The 21,104-nt window shown below is 35.1% G+C and overlaps 2 protein-coding genes across 5 annotated transcripts; one reads left to right on the forward strand and one right to left on the reverse strand.

Annotated features, from left to right (window-relative positions):
- Positions 1-1,087: 1,087 nt before the first annotated feature.
- LOC130676948 (intermembrane lipid transfer protein Vps13) lies at positions 1,088-17,125 on the forward strand. 3 transcript variants are annotated; one of them, XM_057483459.1, is made up of 8 exons: positions 1,088-1,399; positions 2,483-2,569; positions 2,658-8,800; positions 10,006-10,230; positions 11,964-12,179; positions 12,490-12,528; positions 12,722-12,784; positions 13,378-17,125. In XM_057483459.1, exons 1-8 carry the CDS (start codon positions 1,300-1,302, stop codon positions 16,225-16,227), a joined length of 9,723 nt encoding a protein of 3,240 aa, XP_057339442.1. In that variant the 5' UTR covers positions 1,088-1,299; the 3' UTR covers positions 16,228-17,125. The 3 variants fall into 3 exon arrangements, with proteins under 3 accessions (XP_057339442.1, XP_057339447.1, XP_057339452.1); XM_057483464.1 differs by lacking the exon at positions 12,722-12,784; XM_057483469.1 differs by lacking the exons at positions 12,490-12,528; positions 12,722-12,784.
- Positions 17,122-21,088, reverse strand: LOC130677060 (carbonic anhydrase 9-like). 2 transcript variants are annotated; one of them, XM_057483644.1, is made up of 6 exons: positions 20,721-21,088; positions 20,173-20,211; positions 19,637-19,801; positions 19,404-19,566; positions 18,898-19,003; positions 17,122-18,838 (listed from the first exon to the last, which is right to left on the reverse strand). In XM_057483644.1, exons 2-6 carry the CDS (start codon positions 20,204-20,206, stop codon positions 18,437-18,439), a joined length of 870 nt encoding a protein of 289 aa, XP_057339627.1. In that variant the 5' UTR covers positions 20,207-20,211; positions 20,721-21,088; the 3' UTR covers positions 17,122-18,436. The 2 variants fall into 2 exon arrangements, with proteins under 2 accessions (XP_057339627.1, XP_057339623.1); XM_057483640.1 differs by lacking the exon at positions 20,721-21,088 and adding an exon at positions 20,278-20,636.
- Positions 21,089-21,104: the final 16 nt, after the last annotated feature.

Raw genomic sequence — 21,104 nt, forward strand, 5'->3', positions numbered from 1 at the left:
TTCTTGGTTGAAATATAAAAAAATTCTTACGTTGAAAGAATAGTACTTATACAGAAAAATTTTATTTTCTTTTAACAAAAAAATAAAATATTACTATAGTTTGCATGTATATTCGATATCAGAAAAATAAAAAAATTTTACAGAATATTAAGAAATTATTTTTAATGTTAAATTTTTGCGCGCCATCGAACGAGCTATGATGCTGCCCTCTGGTCCTAGTTTGACAAAAACGAAACCCCATTTGACCCGCAGTCGAATATTTGAACAATCGTTATTCTAAATTACCACTAGACAGCGGTAACAGTTAAAATTAAATTGGCGGGAAATTCAAATTTCAAAAATACAAAATATCTAAAATTTTTAAGTATTTTATTAAAAAATTATAATTTACCATTAATTACATCAAAGTTCTCTTACAAATTAAATTAATTCAATTTTATTCAAAATAATTTGACTAAAAAAATATATAAGTTAAATTTTTTTTTGCACAATTAAATTTTTATTTTTATCATTTATTTAATTATTCATAAATAATAAACATTACTATTTATTATTTATTGTCTTTATCGTAAAATATATGCAAAACTATTTATGTACACATATATACATATATATATAGGTATATATATATAGCGGCCTTGATAGAAACATGTGTCGCTATAAGAGTTTGTTATTGTATCAGTTTAAAAATTTTCTCATTCATTAAAATACGTATCGTTACAACATTATATATCTACAATTAAACATATATTTATATATCATTTAATTAATTAAATCTTAATATAAACATATATACATCTACATATAATTTAATAAAATTAATAAATTAAATAAATCAGTACAAATAAAAAAAAAATTTTAACAGTAAAATTAAAATTAACCTCAAAATTAAAATTAATTATCAAATATGTAAAAAAAAAACACAAACAATAAATAATAGTTATATATTTAAAAAAATATGAGTAAAGTTATAAAATATGTCAGTGGGTTATTAATTAATAACTTGAAAATGATTATTATTTAAAATATATAATAATAAAATTAAAATGACCATGATTACTCGATAATTAAATATACATATATAACAAGTACATTTAAATATATATATGTGTATAAATTTATAATTTTTTATTTTTTAAATGTCAATTAAAATATTTTGACACTTCGAGGTTATTAAAGTTTTTTTTTCTTATATATTTAAATAATTTTTATATTTTTATGTGATTACTGGTAAATTAAATGATGAAGTGATGAAATAAAATTAAAATTAATTTTTGAAAGTATAAATAAAAATATAAAATGGTTTTCGAATCGATAGTAACAGAATTATTGAATAAAATATTGGGAGAATATGTTGAAAATTTGGATTATAAACAATTGAAACTAAGCCTGTGGGGTGGTAAGTAAAAAAAAAAAAAAAAATTACTTAAATTTCTCAATACAAAAGGTAGATGATTATTCATATTTTATATTTATTATTTATAATGTCGGCTGGTCAGCAGTAATATCTGTAGGATGATGTCATCGCAATTATTGTCATGAGTTATTTATAGATTTAATATAACGGACTATATAATATTTATCAGATGACATAACTAGTATTGTTTTTTTTTTGTTAGCTCTTCATTTAATCTAATGGAAAATTAAGTCGTGTTGAGTAAACTTGTCGATAATTAACTGATTATTGTAAACTCGAAATTATTTATTACTTATGTTAAAATACGAGATAAAGTTAAGATTGTTTTTATTTTTTTATCACTTTGTAAGCTGACCTATTTCGCCTCACTTGAAAATTCGTTATGTTTGTTATCATTTTTTTTTTGTATTAAATGTTGTGATATTTTGTAATACAGATTAAACCAGTCTTTAGTTGGCCCATTTTACCCCGTTATGAAAAATAAACATAATTTTTATTAAATAATACTGTTAATTATATTTATATATCAAAAAATACAATAGTTTATTTTTTTTTTAATATTCATTATTTAGGCTACCCATCTTACCCCCTTTTCCCCCAATTTCATTTTAATTATCCTATTAAAAATTTCTACAAATTTAATTTTTAATACACATAAATTTTTGTATTTACACGCCCATTTTACCCCAATTATTATTTCACCTGACCCATCTCGCCCCATTAAGAAAACTTAAATTTCAATTTCCCATCAATATTTTCTAGAAATTTAATTTTTAATACCCAGAAATTTTTGTATTTTTACGCCCATTTTACCCCATTTATTATTTTACCTGACCCATCTTGCCCCATTAAAAAAATTTCATTATAATTATTATTATTTTTATAATTAATCAGAAATAACTGAAACAAAAATTTACCTCCCTCTGAATTTGATCATATGAGCAGCCCATCTTACCCCGCACTGTTAATTTTTTTTATAAATAAAAAAAAATCCCAATTAACTTATGGTTCAAATTCATAACAAAACTCCCCGATAATTATTTATAAAAAAAATAAATCTTACAGGCGATGTAGTCCTCAAAGATCTTCTGATAAAAGAAAGTGCTCTAGATGTATTAGATCTTCCAATAAAACTCGAGTACGGTCGACTAGGTAAGACCCCAGTAAATATTTAAAATTTTTCTAAATGTCCCTAGGAGTCCTTCATTTTATCGTTGACCCTTTCTGTCTATTTTTAAAGGGAAATTGATACTAAAAATCCCCTTCAAAGACATCTGGAATGGTCAAATCGACTGCATAATCGAGGAACTTTATCTCTTGATAGTACCCGCGAGCCAGGTTAAATATGATTCCGAAAAAGAAGTTAAAGCTTCGCTGGAAGCGAAGCGAGCGGAGCTTGCGCGTATTGAAAAGAACAAGCAGCTGCTCGAGCAATCGAAGCTCGCGGAAAAAATTGACGATTCAATGCTGGAAAAATTACTTGCACGTATGATTAAGAACATTCATGTTGAAATAAAGAGTATCCATGTCCGTTATGAAGACCATGTGACCTTCAAGCAGCATGAATTCGCAATCGGGCTGACGTTGAACCGGTTAGCGCTTGAGAGCTGCGATACCAACTGGACAGCCGCGGAAAATCAGAAAGACATGTACGCGATTCCTCAGATTTACAAACTTCTCACCATGGACGGGTTCTCAGTTTACTTGAACCCCAATCTAATGCAGTTTAGCAAGCAGTCATCGAGTAATTACTTAAGACTCTTTCATGATTCGATAGCGACCACCGAAAATATTCCTCCGGACTATCAGTACCTCCTGGGGCCGATAAATGTCAAAGCTAAATTGAAACTAAACCCGAAACCAGAAACAGATGGAAGCAATTATCAGATTCCCAAAGTGTGGCTGGATCTAGAAATGGAGAAACTGAGAATTGGGTTGACAAAACGTCAGTATGCGACCTTGCTACAATTGGGAGAGGGTCTAGATCGTGCTAAAAAGGCAGCCCCGTTTCGTAAATATCGTCCGGATGTCCCAAGTTACCGCGGATTTTATCGCCAGTGGTGGCAGTTTGCTTACAAATGTGTCCTGGAGGAACACGTGCTAAGATGTAGACGGAATTGGAACTGGGTGCACATGAAAGAGCACCGAGATCTCTGTCGTGAATACGCGGAAGTTTATCAAACAAAACTTACCTGCAAAAAAACAGCTCCCGCCATTGAAGAACGGATTACCCACTGCGAGCAAAACTTGGATCTTTTTAATCTGGTGGTGATTCGTCAGCAAATTGAGTTAGAAGTCGAGAGACTCGCGGAGAAAGAAAAGAGTTTGAAAGCTAAGCGTGGGTGGTTTGGGTTCCTTTGGGGGTCTACTCAGCAAGAGGAAGCTGAAGATTTGAATTCTGCGGCTGCTATAATGAAGCGATTTCAGGACGCGATGACCCCCGCGGAAAAAGAAAAATTGTATCGAGCGATAGATTATCAGGAGAACAGCGCGCCTGCGCATTACCCTGAATCCTACGAAATGATTGACATGGTTTTCTATCTGCATGGTTTGCATATCATCATTTCGGACACGGACAAAGAGGACCCAAATGTTCTAGACATTTCACTGAACGGCGTTCGCAGCGCGTTTAAATTACGACCAGCTGCCAATTCAATCTACACAACCCTTTCCCTCAATGAAATAAAAGTTCTAGGAGTCAAGCAGAACAATGAGATCCCTTCGCTTATTCAAAATGACGTAGAACGTCAAGATGTTCTTTTTAGCGTGAGCTATGAAAAGAACCCTCTTGATAAATCTTGCGGTGACAGGATTATTGTTAAGTCCAAGTCGGTCCACTTTGTTTACGACGCGCAGACAATTATCCAATTGGTAAAACTTTTTAAAGTATCCAACCAATCTGCGTTTAATCAGATCCAGCAGGCAGCTGCTGAACAGCTTGAAGGTCTCAAAGAAATGTCGGCTCTAGGACTTGAATACGCGATTCAAAAACACTCTCAGCTAGACATCCAAGTTGATTTGGAAGCTTCCCAATTGATTGTTCCGCGAAATGGTTTCTATCGCGCGCGAGAGTCTATGATTGTTATTAATTTGGGTAGCTTGAAAGTGCACACCCTGGAGAAACCGCGAGATGAAATGTCATCGCAGACAGTGCGTCAGTTGGTCAGTATGGGTAAAAGCGAGGAAGATATCATGATGCATTTGCGTGAGCATTCTTACGACCGGTTCGCATTGAAGATCGTAAACTTCCAGGCACTTGTTGCTACCAAAACTGAAGACTGGAGACTCGGGTTGTCTATGTCATCAAGTCCGATGGTGATTTTACAACCTACTACCCTAGAAATCCAGTTCCACAAGTGTCTGGTCACTGATGATCCGGTTCTACCCAAGATGCGTATTATTGGACAGTTACCATCTTTGGCACTTTGTATCCCGGATTCAAGGCTCCTAGAAGCCGTGTCTATAATCCAGAGTATTCCGTTTCCTGAGGACGAGTCCGAGCTCCAAGCGACTCCATTATCTAAGTCCTTGTCTCAGTTATCACTAAATTACGTAAAAGAAATTTCCAAGCCTGTCCCTGAAGTTTCTGAGGACGGGGTCGTCCAAACTACTGATCTAGAAGCTAACTTTGTCATGAACGAATTCACATTGACTGTTTTTAAAGCATCCGATGAAGACATGCGTCCATTTATGAAAGTTGAAGTACTGAAAGTCGAAGCGGAAATGACGACACGAAGCTACGAGCAAGATATCAAGTTGCGGTTGGGTGGAATCCAAGTCACCCAGTATCATAAAGACGAAGAAATTTTTATGATAAACACGCCGATGACTTCTGGACATCAGGTTTACTTGATAGTGGTTCACTTTGTTAGTGTTAGCAAGCGCTCACCAGAATTTACGACGCGGCATGGATCGGTGGTCAAACTACTGCAGCTAGAATTCACTACCCTAGATGTTCTGCTGCACCAAGAAGCGTTAATCAATGTTATGCGCTACGTAAATGAAGTCCAGGATAAAGTAACGCCACGCAGTTCGTTAGATTCTAGAGTAGCGACCACCAGAGGATTTTCTCAGCTATCCACGATCCAGGAGGATACTTCGACGTTTTTCAAAGATCAGCTACAGAAAAAGACTAAGAACCGTAAGAAAGTTGTTGTCGAGTGTATTGATTTGAAGATAAAGGCAAAAATTGGGACGATAAGTTTAAAAATAGCTAACGAGCAGCAAGAGATCAGTGCATTCTTCATTCAGGGGATCACTGCTGGTTATATTATGAAAGTGTCTTACTCACAGGCTAACGTCAATTTGACGTCGATTCACATCCAGGATTTGAATCCTAAGACTATTTATCAGAGCATTGTTTCTGTGGAGAGCGGAGAGTCGCTCCAGGTACAAGCTGTTATTTATAATGTGGAAGCGCATGAAAATAAGAACAACATGTCAGTTAAAATAAGCATGGGTTGTCACCGGGTTGTATTTCTCAATGATTTCGTGTCTAGAGTGATGAAATTCTTGAATAATTTCCAAGCAGCGCAGCAGGCAATAGCTGAAGCCTCAGCCGCAGCAGCAGAAGCCGCCAAGACCAATATCAAGGACGCGCAGGCTTCGGCCGCACGAATTGAGCTCTCGATAAAATTAAAAGCCCCAGTGATTTATGTTCCCATGAATTCTAAATCCGAGCACTGTTTGATGCTTGACATGGGACAACTTACTATTTACAATAATTTGAAAACTTTGAATACATCTGAGGATGGAGAGTCTCCGATTGTTGATGAAATGAAAATCGAATTAGCTAATTTGAAATTATCGCGCGTTAGGTTGACTGATAACTTCCAGACAGAAAACGAAATTTTGCTGTTGCAACCGGTCAGCTTTGGGCTGCTCATAAAACGCAACTTATCTTCCTGGTTCACTTCAATTCCGGACGTTGACATGTACGGGCGACTTAAACAGATTGAAGTTCTGATGAGCAAACAGGATTACGCGATGATTTTGAAAGTCTTAGAAGAGAACCTGAATGAGTCTGATGACCCGCAGGTTCAACCTGCCCGCGAAAAAAAGCTCGAGAACCAGAGGCCCAGTGTCAAAGAAGTTGATGTCCAGGTGACTGAACGTCAAACTTCAGAAGTACAAAAGTCAGCACGCGCGTCAGTAAAATTTGAATTTATCATGGACAGTTTTATGATAAATTTATTCACAGGTGGCTCTAAACTGCTGCAAAGCAAAACTTCTCCGCTACATTTACCAGAAAACGGCCTCGCGCAATTCGGTCTCACACATTTTGCAGTCAAAGGCACAGTTTTCGCAGATGGATTACTAGCAACTTCAATTTTGCTGATGAACTGCACATTGGATGACAAGCGACAAAGTCGTCAAGGCCAGTTGACACGAATCATGGAACGGACCACTCCCGTGCCTGTTTTGGAAGCCACCGAAGATGACCAGAACTCAGAAAGACGTAGCATGCTAGACGTAACCATCCGTCAAAGTGTCAATGATATTTTTGTAGATGTCCGCGTCTTTTCTTTTAGTATCATCGTGTCAATTGATTACCTTATGAAGATCAAAGACTTCTTCAATGTCCAAACGGCTCAGCCAGCCCAGCCACAAGTTACAGTGCAGAAGTACAGCGAAGTAAAGAAAAAAGCTGCTGCCCAAAGCCAAGCGATGATAACCTTGAATCTTCATGTAGAGAAACCAGATATCATTCTGATAGAAGACATGGACAATATTGACTGCAACTGTGTTGTTATGAACACCGAATTAGTGATGAAAGTACGATTGATTGGTGAGCATCAAGTGATAACTGGTTCCGTCAAAGACTTGTCAGTTTTAACAGGGATTTACAACCCTGCAAAACGCGCTGACAGCGTGTACCAGGTCCTAAAGCCTTTTAGTGTCAGCATTGCTGGTTCGACGCCCGAAAATAAGGGCCTGCATGTCGACGTCTGTTGCACGGACATCCATGTATCGGTATCACCTGGAGTTATTGAAATTCTGAATCGCGTATTACGTGGAGTCTCTTTGAGTGACCCGGAAACAGACCATGAGGTCAAGGCTGATCCTAACCATCAAGGGCTTTGGCTCATAACACCGTACGAGGAAACAGACTACTGGTTCCTCAAAACTGAGGTCGCTATGGAAGCTGTTGAAGACATTGCTTTCGTGGATGACAGCGTAGTAGCTTACAAACCGGAACTAGCGATTATTTCAGCTCCAACTATTCTATTGACATTGGAAGCAGGCGTAGGAAATAAAACCCTGCCAATGTTGCTGCTAAACGTCGGGTTCCAGAGCAGTATTAATGACTGGAGTACCAGAACAATGAGCATCGACGCCACCATGTCTGTAATAATGGCTTACTATAACAGCCGACTCGCGCTTTGGGAGCCGCTGATCGAGCCAGTTGAGGTTATTCAAAATGGCGAACGGTCTTCGAATTCTTGGGAGCTCAAGACCAAAATTCAGTTCCATGATCTGGCACCCGATTCCCGAGGCGCTAGTGCCATTTCCCCGGGGTCGGAGAGCGAGCCCGAAGATTTCAACCAGTCCCGCATGTCGATTGACATCGACTCTGTTGATAATTTAGAAATAACGGTGACGAAAACTTGTGTTGAGGTTATGGAGCAGCTCAGCAAAGCGTTTACCAGCGCAATGGATGCTACGGACTCAGTTCCGAGGCTCGCGCCCTATGTCCTAAAGAATGAAACCGGTTTGAAACTGACCTTAGACTTGGAGGCAAGTAATTTCGTGATTCTTGATAAAAATCTAGAACCCGCGGAACGGGAGACTGGTAATGATGGTAAATACAAAGAAGTAGTTCTAGAAACAGGCGCCGGGATCCAACTAGCGCCATTAATCGACAAAAGAGATTCTATTATGCTCGAGCAAATGAGAACTTCCGTACAGCAGGACAGTGATTACAAATTTATAATAAATTTCCATGGGATCAGTAACCAGCTAATGATTCCCGTCCTCAGGGCGGACAAGAGGTTCTTTTCGTTGAAGTACCGCAAGGAGAGCTCAGAAGAGTGGGGAATAATTTCTGATATTATCGTTGAAAATGGCAGCACTATTGTCACCTTGAGAAGTATTCTACAAGTCCACAATCACTTCACAGAACCCGTTTCCGTTTATTATATGACCAAGCGCGGGAATGAAGTCGAATGTGTGGGAACTGTAAAACCGGATGAGAAACTCTGCTTACCGCTAGATGCCGTCTATACACCGACTAATATCTACTGGCTGTTCTTCAGCGTCGATGAGTATATGGTTTCCGTTGAGCCCTTCATCTGGAAGGATTTGCAGAAAACTCTGAGTATGACCAAATTGCTAAAATGTGAACCAAGGAATAAACAGTCCAAGGAGCCATTTTATATACAGGTTTGTTTTTTTAAATCCAATCAGAAAATTGACCCACGGAAAAAGTAGTCAGGGGCCATTCATAAAATACGTCACGCTATGTTACATTTTCTATGATCCCCTTATCAATATTGCGTCACAAATGATAGACCCTCCCCCCCCCTCCGTACGATGAAAATTTATATACAGTTAAGTCTGCAAAAGAACAGGTTTTTCTCCCACCATTTTTCTACAATCAAGTCATTACTGCGCATGCGCATTAGTGTAAATTCATGAACCATTATAGCGAAGTAGTGGGAGGAAAGCCCATTCTTCCGCAGATTTAACTATAAATAGAAATATTTATATACTTATAAATATGAAACGAATGATTTTCTAATGATCCTGAAGTTAGCAGACAATTAATAATTTGCGGATTTTTTTTTCTAACAAATTAATGAATTATAAAAAAAAAAAAAAAAAATTCACATGTAGAAAAGTAAAAAATCTATAGGTGCAATTTTTTAAAATATTTTTTTATTATAATTTACCCTTTTTAAAAAAAATCAAAAAGTTATTAGACGTTGGTTAACTTGCGTATCGCGACTTTTTATCGTAACAAAAAAATTAAATTAAAAAAAATCGAGAGTAAAATTTTTAAAATTGTTTGATGAGCTGCGAACGTCACGTTTCCTTAGACCCTCGACCCGCCTTGTCACAGTAAACGACACCCCCTTCTCCCCCATAAGTGCGAACGTATTTTATGAACGGACCCTCATGTGGGTACTCATTTGAACGAGAATCACATCAGTTCCACAATGCGCCTACTAAAAAATCTGTGGGTTAATTTTATTCTATTGTAACTGTCTACAAAACAATAAAAATAGCACGCGAATATTTTAGATTCTTTACACAACGATTGCAATTGCTTGTATCCTCTACAATAACAATAATGTCTCTTTGCTCTATAACTCTATCGATTGGCCTTCGAAATTAAGTAATTATTTATTTAATTTTAATAATAAAACTTTTAATAAAAATGTTAATTCATCGAAATACTTCAAATCTCCACTTCAGGTATCGACTAAATGCTAGGCCTTAAAATAGTCGCTTAGAAGTACAAGTTATTATTTTTTAGAGTAAAAAAATAGTTTGCATGTATTTTTTATTGTTTTTGCTTAAAATAATTTGTCTATTTTTAATTACTTATTTAGTAATTAAATAAATTAACGAAATTTCTTTTGCAGACTGTAGGTGAAATAGAACAAGTTTATTTTGAAAATACAACACGTCATACTATGTCGAGTACTATATATAATATACATTTGTATCCGTCTGTTTATTTGAAAAATTTCTTACCAATTGATATTGTTATAATATTACCTGGTATGATTGAAGAAAAAGTCGTTAAAGCAAGTACAACGATACAATTACCAACGGTCGACTCCAATAATTCTAATATTATTATTAAGGTAATTATATATATGTATGTATGTTTTTTATGTCGTTAAACGACGAGGTTGTGCTCATTTTAAAACGAGAAAGGGTCAATAATATGCGAAATAGAATTAGAGTTTATTTGGGAGGTTTTGATTTTTTTTCGCCGTAAGATGGAAAGGGAAAATAAAGAAAATGATGAGTGAACCAGTACTTGTGGTCGAGTGGATAACACTCTTGTCTTCGAACTCAAGTATTGGCCAGGCTCAGGTTCGAATCCCACCGAGAGCAAATGAATTATTTTTCACAAGTTGATATAATGCATTGACCTGTGGGATTCGTTCCATATAGCTGCCAGACTGCAGCCTGTCTGCAATATTGCCCACTAAAAACACTTCGTGATTGCAAAAAAAATATGGAAACAGAAATGGGAACAAGATAGCTAACAATGCACACACGCACACATTCGAACACCCGTACACATTTGTACACACGAACACATTTGCACACACGCACACATTTGCACACACACACAAATTTGCACACACGCAAACATTTGCACACACTCACATATTTGCACACACGTACACATTTGTACACACGCACACATTTGCACACACGCACACATTTGCACACACGCACACATTTTCACACACGCACAAATTTGCACACACGCACACAAACACCTGCACACACTCAAACACACACATGCACGCAAACACACACTCGCACACACACACACACACACATATTGTTTAGCAGTTTCATATAAATTAATATAAATTTATTTAAGTATTAAAACTCCGGACCGGAGTGAATTGGGAGTGAAATAAAATCCGCGTCACTCCGAGATCACTCCGCTAAAAAAAAACTCCCAATTCACTCCGCATGCGGAGTGATTTTCTTTAAACCTCCGGAACTCCGAGTGGCGGAGTGGATCCGGAGTGAACTCGGATTTTATTTCACTCCCAATTCACTCCGGATTCACTCCGGATTTTTTACAGTGTAAAGACTATGTAATGTAAAATATGTAAAGAATAAAAACTGTAAAAAACGAGAGTATTTTTTAATGGGCACTTGTGAAAGTAAGATACAGCTTTTGTCGCCGTAAGATGGAAGGGTGGGGTACATGGTGGCTAGTAAGTTAGTATTTTTGGGATAAAAATGTATTTTTTATAGGTGTCTGATGTAAAAGTCGGATATCTATTTGTTTCCGCCGTAAGATGGAAGAGTGAAATTAGAAAATAGTGGGTCGTATCTTTGGGATTATTTGGGATAAAAAAGAAAGAATATTTTAATGAGAGCTTGCCGTAATAGTAAGATATAGTTCTTGTCACCGTAAGATGGAAAAAAAAAGTAGAAAAAATGGTGGGTAGTATAGCGAGAATTATTTGGGATAGAAAATGTCTTTTTAAAGAATGACGGATGTGAAATTAAGGAATATTTATATGTCACAGTAAGATGGGATGAAAAAGGTTAAGCATTAGTGGGTTAAATTTGAGCGAGCAAATAAAAAACAATTGGAATTGATACATAGTAAGCCGGAGCCATTAAATAAATTAGCCGCCGTAAGATGGATTGGAGTATAGAAAATTTGCAAAAATGGTCATTGGTAGAATTTTTGTAGAAATACATTTTCAAATTCATTATATAAATTTAAAATATTATTTTTTGTAGCTGTAAGATGAACGGGTGGTTGTAATTCTGCATCCGACTGCAATAAGCAGTAAAAAACTTCACAAAATATTAAAAAAAAAAATTTTTATAGCTTTCGCAGTATTTAGAAAAAGACTGGTCCTGCAAAGGCGACATCGTCGCCAATCCTCCTGAGTTTTCCGTCTGGTCTTTCGAGTCTTTCGACAGTTCTTCGAAGGTCGTAATGGACCTAGGGATGCACTGCTCTTTCAAACATGGCTCCGTAACGATGGCGCTCTACTGCCCCTTCTGGATGCTTAACAAAACAGGATTGATGCTCGCCTACCGTGTAAGTATTCGATTATTAATCACATTTACATATTTAAAAAAAAAATTATCTCATTAATTAGTAAAATAATTTTTTTTTTTCTCTAATTAAATATTTTTATTTACAGCCGCTTTATATTTATTTACTACCTATCGCATTTTATTTTCTTCCTACCAATTAATTAACTATTTTAAAAATTAATAATTAGCAAAAAAATAAAAGTGTAATCGTGATTTTTTTTTGCACGAATTTAAAAAAATAAAAAAAATGCATGAAAAATATTTTGTATGATAAAACTACGGGGGTTTTTTTATAAATAATTTTATTGCAGAAATCGAGTAAAGGTGGCAAAGAGACGAGTCCATTTAAGGTAGATTGAATAATTAATTTTTTAAAATGAAAACAAAAAATAAATTAATCAAAATTATTAATTTATAAAAAAAAATATAAATGCTTAGCATAAAAATTAGCGAGAAAAACTGTTGGTTTATTTTGTTATGTGATTAGTTATTATAAATATTTATTGAACGTGGCTGTGTACTGGAGCTTGCGATGTATTTCAGAAATTATGTCACTTACGGCGACGGGGACGGCGGGGCGAGTACGGAAGGCGTAAAGGGAAATCGGTGATTTTACTGTTTATTTAGATTTATTGTTTATTTATTTGCTAATTTACTCACTGCTGTTATTTAATACAGGACGTTTCCAGAGGATTGGTGTTGGGTTTAAATTAACACACGACTACTTATTTTAATTTATGCTGATCAATAGTAAATATTTTTTTTTTAATGACATAGTTGGGTTCAGAAGAAAATTTCCTTTGAAACGAGTACCCACATCGTTATATTTTGGATAAAAAAAATTTTCAAAAAAATCAAAATTTTTTTAAATTTATAACTGAATTATTGACAAGGTCTCAATTTCTTCTCGAATGAATACCCATATCGATATACTGAAAAAATCCTTTTTAGTAATTTTCAAAAAGTACTAAATTTTCAAAAATTGATTATTCAGTATTTTAAAGGATCAAATTCCCTCTGAATCAAATACCCACATCGCTATAAAAAAAAAAAAAAATATTTGCTATCTCTATCAATTCTTAATCTTAAAAATCTGCTTCATCTATTTCTGCATGGCTTAAAATCAAGAGAAGTCTACGCGTTCTCGTAAAAAAAATTTCCATAATCTGATACTCACAAAATGAATTTCCATTTTACAGAATACCGATGACTACCTGAACGTGATTTATCACCCGGAGACCTACAAAGGGCCCATAATGTTTTCCTTCCGTTCGAAAGCGTTCTTTGGTAAGAAAAAAGCAATGGTCCGCATCGAGGACGGCGACTGGTCCGAGAAGTTCCCGATAGATGTCGCCGGTAGCAAGGGAATGGTAGTCTGCCGGTACAATGGAATCGACCACCGCCTGGGAGTTCACAACCAGCTGACCTACAATTCCCTGACCAAGCAAATAACCTTCACCCCCTACTTTGTCCTGATAAACAACATGGATTTCCTGATCGAGTGTCAAGAAGCCTATCGACCAGCCAGTCCCATCACCCGCGTTCCCGCCCGCGAAGTTAAAGCTCTCTGGCCCGAGTCCGACCAAGACCGCAAGATGTTGATTGCCATGGTCGCGGGAAGTCCTGAAAAAACGGCTCCATTTGTTTACACCGAAGTCCACACGACCCTCCTGAAGCTGGACAATAAGTACGGTGGCATCAACGTCGACATCCAGATAAACGAAGGCGGTATCTACATTTCCCTCTCCGCGTACTCTCTAGGAAATGCCCCTGCGTTGATAATCAACCACACGTCGCATACTATTGACCTCTGGGAGAAAGGCTCCATGAATGTCCGGTCTCTCCAGTCATTCAATCGCATGTTCTACACCTGGGAAAATCCCTCGGGACCGCGAAAACTCCTCTGGGAAGATAACAACAAAAAGGAAATCGAGAACGACCTTCGCAAGGACAATTTGGGCGCCTTCACTTTACCTGAAGTTGAAGAAGAAGTTTACTACGTTTCATTTCTCGACGGATTCCAGCGGGTTCTGCTTTTCACCACGAGCCTTAAAGTCGCGGAAGACTGTCAGCTAGTCGGAGACCTGGAGGTTATCGACCAGGAAATCACTTTGAACATCCATGGAGTCGGATTGTCGTTAGTTAACAACGCGAGCAGGGTAGAGCTGCTGTACTTGAGAATTGCGAGCTCGGGTATCATCTGGGAAACGCGGAAGACAATCGGTAGCCGGTGGAAGCCACTGACTGCCTCAGAGGTACTGGTAATTGAGGAAGGCTACCAAAAATACGTAAGAGAAGTTCAAGTTGGCAGTGACCCCCCTTACCGAGTGATGCTGGAGCCTAAATTGTTGGTTGACTTCCAGAATATGGAAATGCTACGCCCTCATCGGCGGTACATGCGTCGCACCTTCCAAACTGGACTCTGGATTCAGTATCGAACTTCTGTTCACCAAGTCCAGCTTCACGCCAAGATAAACAGGCTGCAAATTGACAATCAATTGGCAGAATGTGTTTTTCCAGTTATACTGGCACCGGTTCCACCGCCAAAGAGTGTCGCCAGTTCGGTAATGAAACCATTCGCGGAACTGAGTTTAGTCAAGCGACTTCTGGAACACAGTACGGTCCAGCAGTTCAGGTACTTTAAGGTCCTGATTCAGGAATTCCATGTCAAGGTAGACATTGGGTTCATCAACGCGCTGATGACCTTCTTTGAAGCCAACGAGGTGAGTGACGCCGAAGAAACTCGGCTCTTTGCTGAAGACATGAAACTGGTCGACGAGCCTCTGATCTATCACGTCGCTATGATAACAACCGCTGAGCAAAAGAACTTTTTTGACCTCCTTCACTTCTCGCCGCTAAAGATCCACATCAGCTTCTCCATGACTGGCGGGGGCGGTGGACCCTCTGCAGTACCTCAGTTCCTTAACGTTCTGCTGCAAGGAATTGGCGTGACCTTGACTGATATCAACGACATAGTTTTCAAACTGGCCTACTTTGAACGCGACTACATCTTCATGACCAACAAGCAGCTCATCAGCGAGGCGACTAGTCACTACACAGGACAGGCCATCAAACAACTCTACGTCCTAGTCCTCGGGCTTGACGTGATCGGGAACCCTTACGGTCTGGTCGTAGGAACTATGAAAGGAATCGAGGACCTGTTCTACGAGCCCTTCCAAGGAGCCATCCAAGGACCCGGGGAGTTCGCCGAAGGCCTACTTCTGGGAGTTCGCAGCATGCTGGGGCACACTGTCGGTGGAATGGCTGGTGCGGTTTCCAAGATAACCGGCGCCATGGGCAAGGGATTGGCAGCTTTGACCTTCGACAAAGACTACCAACGGAAGCGTCAAGAAGGTCTTAATAAACAGCCGGCTAATTTGCAAGAAGGCCTGGCGAGGAGTGGGAAAGGTCTCGTCATGGGATTCGTCGACGGTGTTACCGGTGTAGTGATGAAACCCATTTCCGGGGCCAAGGAAGAAGGAGTAGAAGGTTTCTTCAAAGGCTTCGGCAAGGGAATGGTCGGACTGGTAACCAGACCCACCGCTGGGGCCATTGATTTCGCCAGTGGCTCCTTTGGGGCAGTACGTCGGGCAACGGAACTCTCCGAAGAGGTAAAACGTGTAAGGCCGCCCCGGTTTCTTCAGCCTGACAGTCTTGTCCGGCCGTATGTCCATGCAGAGGCCGAAGGCAACAAGATTTTACTTGATCTAGAAAAGGGCAAGTACGCAAATACCGACGTCTACTCTTACCACACGTTCGTCGGTAAAGACGTTTTACTCATGACCGACAAGAGGATCGCGTACTTAGAGCACAGCGACCTCTTTGGAGGCTGGAAAGTAGACTGGGGATACACATGGGCAGAAATTACCGAGCCGAGGATCATCGAAAAGGGGGTACAGATTGCGGTCAAGGAGGCCAAGAAAAAGAAACTCGGCGGGTTATTCGGGTCAGATACTACGGGTAAGATTATTCTGATCAATGACCTCGCGGTAAGGCATCAAGTTTTTAATATGATTAGGCAGCAAATTGAGAGATTGGAGACGCAGTAAGCTTGCAAATGTCAAGTCATTATTAAACTGCCATTTTTTAAATTTTTTTTGTTTTCTTGTTTTTTTACGAATTTTTATGCACAATAAAGTTTACGCGCACATTTTTTATCATTGATCATGTTTTTTTATTTATTTATTTTTTTTTTATTATGAAAAAAAATAGCCGGGAATATAAGCGGCCATTTTATGCGCCGGCCATTTTGTCGAAGTCTAGTTTTGTCTCAGGAAATGAATACAAAGAAAAATATTAATAAACAATCATCACAAGGCCTGTATAATAATAAAAAATATATTATTATTAAAAAAATAGATATTAATATATATATAAATATAAAATAGAAAGGGTTGAAAAAGTTTTTAGGTTACAGTTACAGAAAACTATAAATCAACTTTACATCCGGAATTATCATTTGTACAAAAAAAAGTTGTAAAAAGATTTTGTAAAAAATTTAATGCTCGACAAAAAAGTTTCTATGACATTTAGTCAAAAATTTGAAAAATTTTGACTTATTTTCAAAATTATAAATTCTGAGAATAATATGCTCTAATGAAGCTTACTTAAAATATATATAACTCAAAAACTATTGGATTTATATGAAAATTTATAAGGACCATTATTGTAGAGAATTAAATTCCCTACAAAAATTATTTGAAACTTTTTTTTATAAACTCAATAGTTTCGCTGAGAAATTAAATTTAAATTAAATCTTTACAAAATACTTCATTTTTCGCGGCAAAGTTTTTAAAATTTTTTTCAAAAAAAAATTTAAGTCTTAAAAAGACTTAAGTCAGAGAAAGTACGTGAACTTTTCCGTAACTGCAATCAAATTGCTTTTTTTTCCTGATATTAATTTGTTTAAAAAAAAAACGCTTCCACTGTTTTGTAACTAAATATTATTATTATTATTGTCTACAAAAAAAATTAACAAATTATTATAATTACATTGTTTACTTATTAATAAACGATTTAAATAGTTATGTATTACGTTTAATTCAGAACCTAAAATTTCCTACCCTAACGCGTTTATTATAAACCTTGAGTCCACAGTTTGAATCCGCTTTATGATAATTGAATCCTTTATTTGAGAAACCCCATAAGTCAAGAAAACAAAATTTTTCAGGAAACACAAAAAACATTTTTTTGGAAAAACTTGACATTAAAATAATAAATAAATAATTGAATACAACAATGTTAGCGTCTCTGAAAAATATTCCAACAAAAAAAAATTAATTTTTTAACTGAAACTACTTAAAAAATTATTTAAAGTTGATTGACTTATGGGGTTTCTCAACCAAACGGAAAAAAAAAGTTATAAAATCATTGTTTTTTTAAATGTTTCTACTCAAATCATTTATTATCACTGATAAAATGAAGTATTAAATATGTATTTGAACTCTGAAACTCAGAAATTACAAAAAATTATAATTAATTTAAACATTTTAATTAGTCATATAACAGTCAACAATAAAACAACATTTGAAATTAAATTCCCAAAAAAGCGCGAATTTTAAATAAAAAAAAAAAAAAATGATTTCTGTAAAACTAAAACTGCATATGTTTATTTGAGTCATTGACTTATGGGGTTTCTCAATTAAATGAAATTGCTTTCACCTCGTTCACTTTTTTTTAAACGCTGATTTGATGCATATTTTGATTGATTTCTATGGAGGGACATCCAAAGAATCAAAAAATGCAAAAAACCCAATTTCGTAAAAAACACGACTTATGGGGTTTCTCAAATAAACGATTCACTTAAGTTAGCCGACGTCTGATAATTTTTTAATTTTTTTAGAAACGATATATTATAAAAAAAAAAAATATTTCGAAAAATTGCACCTATTGCTTTTTCATTTTTCTACATGTGCATATTTTTAGTTTTTTTTTTTTTTGTCATTAATTTGTAGAAAAAGAAAATCCAAAAATTGTTGATTGTCTTCTAAGTATGATACTGAATTTAGCAAACGTCAAATAATTCTTGGATTTTTTTAAAAACAATAAATTCCAAAAAAAAAAAACTTTAAAAAATTTCACCTACAGTTTTTTGAATTTTCTACACATGCATATTTTTTGATTTTTTTTTTTTTTTATAATTAATTGGTTGAAAAAAAATCTCAAAAATTTTTAATTGTCCGCTATCTTCAGAATCACTTCTAACTTCAGGATCATATCCACTTCCCGGTTTTTTAGTTCAACTTTTTTTTTTTTTATTCATTCATAAATCCACTCTAAGTCACTGATATTAAAATTACCAGAGTCATATTTTTTAGCAAAGTCATCATTTAATTTTCTTAAATAAAGTTTTCGTTTACCCAAATCTTGTAATTTTCTAAAATTATCACCAAGACTATCTTCACCATTGGATAGGAACCTAAATTTATTTAATTGCCTAAAAGAAATGGGGATGGGGTTGGTGAAAATAATCCACGTGACAGCTTCACTGCATGGTGGAGTTGTAAGTGACCCTCTGTATGTATAGTAAGTGTCAATATCAGAGGGTAGTAATGACTTCAAAGTTATTGATAAATTCATTTTGAGATCACTGTCGATCCATTTTAATGATTGAAAATTTTTTAATATTGGGTTCAAATTATTATTGTCCTCATCTTGCAGCTAAATTATTCAAAACATTAATTAATTAATTAATTGTAATTAACTATATAATTAATTACCTGGAAAAATATTCCGAGGACAACTAGACCATTTTTGTGTTCCTGAGCTTCTTTGATATCGAGATACAATTTATTTTTGTGAATTATATGCATTTCCATGGGATACCTATTAATTACGAAGGAGATAATTAATTAGTTTTTTTAATGCTGCATACAGTTTTTATAAAAAATTGTTGTGAATTCAAGTAGAGTGTAAGATGTCGAGTAGAATGAGTACCCACATGCCTATGTTTTGATGACAAAAAAAAATTTTGAAAATTTTGGTTTTCGAAAAAAAATAGAAAAATCAGAAAGTAATGATGTGAGTACTCATTTTACTAGGAATTTTATAAACTTTGAAACTAGATAATTTTTTTTTTACAAATACAAATTTTTGAGAACAAAATTTTCAAAAATACTAAAAAAAAAAAATTGATAACACCATAATATTAAACGGTAAATTCCCGCTTGTTCGAGTACCCACATTAATATATTTCGTTGTCATAAAATTTATATAGAATCAATACCTGATACCATTGACAACATGTTCAGATCCCCGGTAATTTTTTAATCCCCAATGAAAATGCAAACCACTAAATTCGTATCCTTCATTATCCTCTAACGTTGCACCAAAAATATAAGGCAGTTTTCTGTTCAATTTTAAATTGTTATTGTCAACATTCAATGCCACTAAAAAATTAATTATATTTTAAAAATTAACTCAAAAAATTTATTTAAAAATCAAAAAAATTAAAATTACCAGAATGCCCGTTATTTTTTATTGTCAAACGTGGCAGATAATTATGATAACCCAGTAATTCTAATGATGGTAATGGCAAAATAATTGATTTCGATGGCGATAATTCAATTGGTGATTGAAATTTACCCCCGCAATCTTTAAATTCTCTTGGCCAATTATGTTGCTCTATAAATTTATACATCTGTTAATCTAATAGCTTTAGACAAAAATTGATAAGAATCTTTTTTATAGAGAATTTCATTCTCTACAAATTTATCCTTTGTCAATTTTATCATATCTTTGATCCTTAAGCCATAAATTTAATTTCAAGCTCAGTTTAGAATTCAAATTTTTAATCAATATTTTTTATGGTTGACTTTAAATAATTATTACGTCGAAAGTATTGACTTTAGGGAAAAGTTGAAAAGAAGCTTTTTTGTAGAAAATGAATTTTACTAAAAAATTGTATCCTTAACATTTTATCGTATCTTTGATATTTTAGTCATAATTTTGAATAAATCCTAAATTTATTGATATGTGGGTTAAAAATTACTTACGACGTCGCGAATATCCAAAAGATCCGAGGGACATTTGAACTAAAAAAATTAAATAATTAGTTAATTATTTAATAATCAATGATGTAAAAGTAAAAATAAACGTACATGTAAGTACTAAAATAATAAAAAAATAAAAAATAAAATAAAACATTATTGAAATTAAAACTCCGCTCGAGTTAAAAATTGAAACTGTCGATTGAAGGATCGAGTTGAGACTAAAGATGTCAGATGTATATGATAATTATGGTTGTAGTATATAATTTTAATAATAACATTGATGCATTTTTAGTCATGAAACAGTTGGTGCTAAATAATGGATCAATAGATCAATAAATTAGCATATTAAATAAACATCTAAATTTAACTGACATGTGTTTCCTTTTTTTGTTTTTCATTCAGAAGATATGCGATAATTTACTCAAGAAGATTCTGTCTAAGGTAAAATTTTTGTTTCTGTTGAAAATTCAAAAAAAAAAAAAAATTTTCATAGCAATAATAATTACACCGGCCCACAAAAAAAAGTGGTCTGTACTTTTGACCGGACCTACCTATCTTTATGTATTTCGACGCGCTGAATCCGAATCTGAAGTCAGTTTTGCCTGTAAACCCTCAAAATTTTAAGTAAATTGCAAAAAACCATAAAAATCGCCAAAAATTAGCAGTTTTGGTAAGAAAAAATTTATGGAACTATAGACCAAGTATGATTCTTATGTATTTTGGTCCGCTGAATCCAAATCTGAATTTTATTCAACCATAAGCCTTTTAAAATTTAAGTAAATTGCAAAAAAACCCCTGAAAATTGCGGAAAATAGCAAAAAATTGCATTTTTGCAATCATTTATTTAAAATTTCCATAACAAAATAAAACTCGAGAATTTGTTCTTCAAAATCTTAAAATCCCCATATCTAAAATCAAAATGAAAATTCTTCAAA

Source organism: Microplitis mediator, chromosome 1 (genome assembly GCF_029852145.1).
Source record: "Microplitis mediator isolate UGA2020A chromosome 1, iyMicMedi2.1, whole genome shotgun sequence".
Classification (NCBI taxonomy): domain Eukaryota; kingdom Metazoa; phylum Arthropoda; class Insecta; order Hymenoptera; family Braconidae; genus Microplitis; species Microplitis mediator.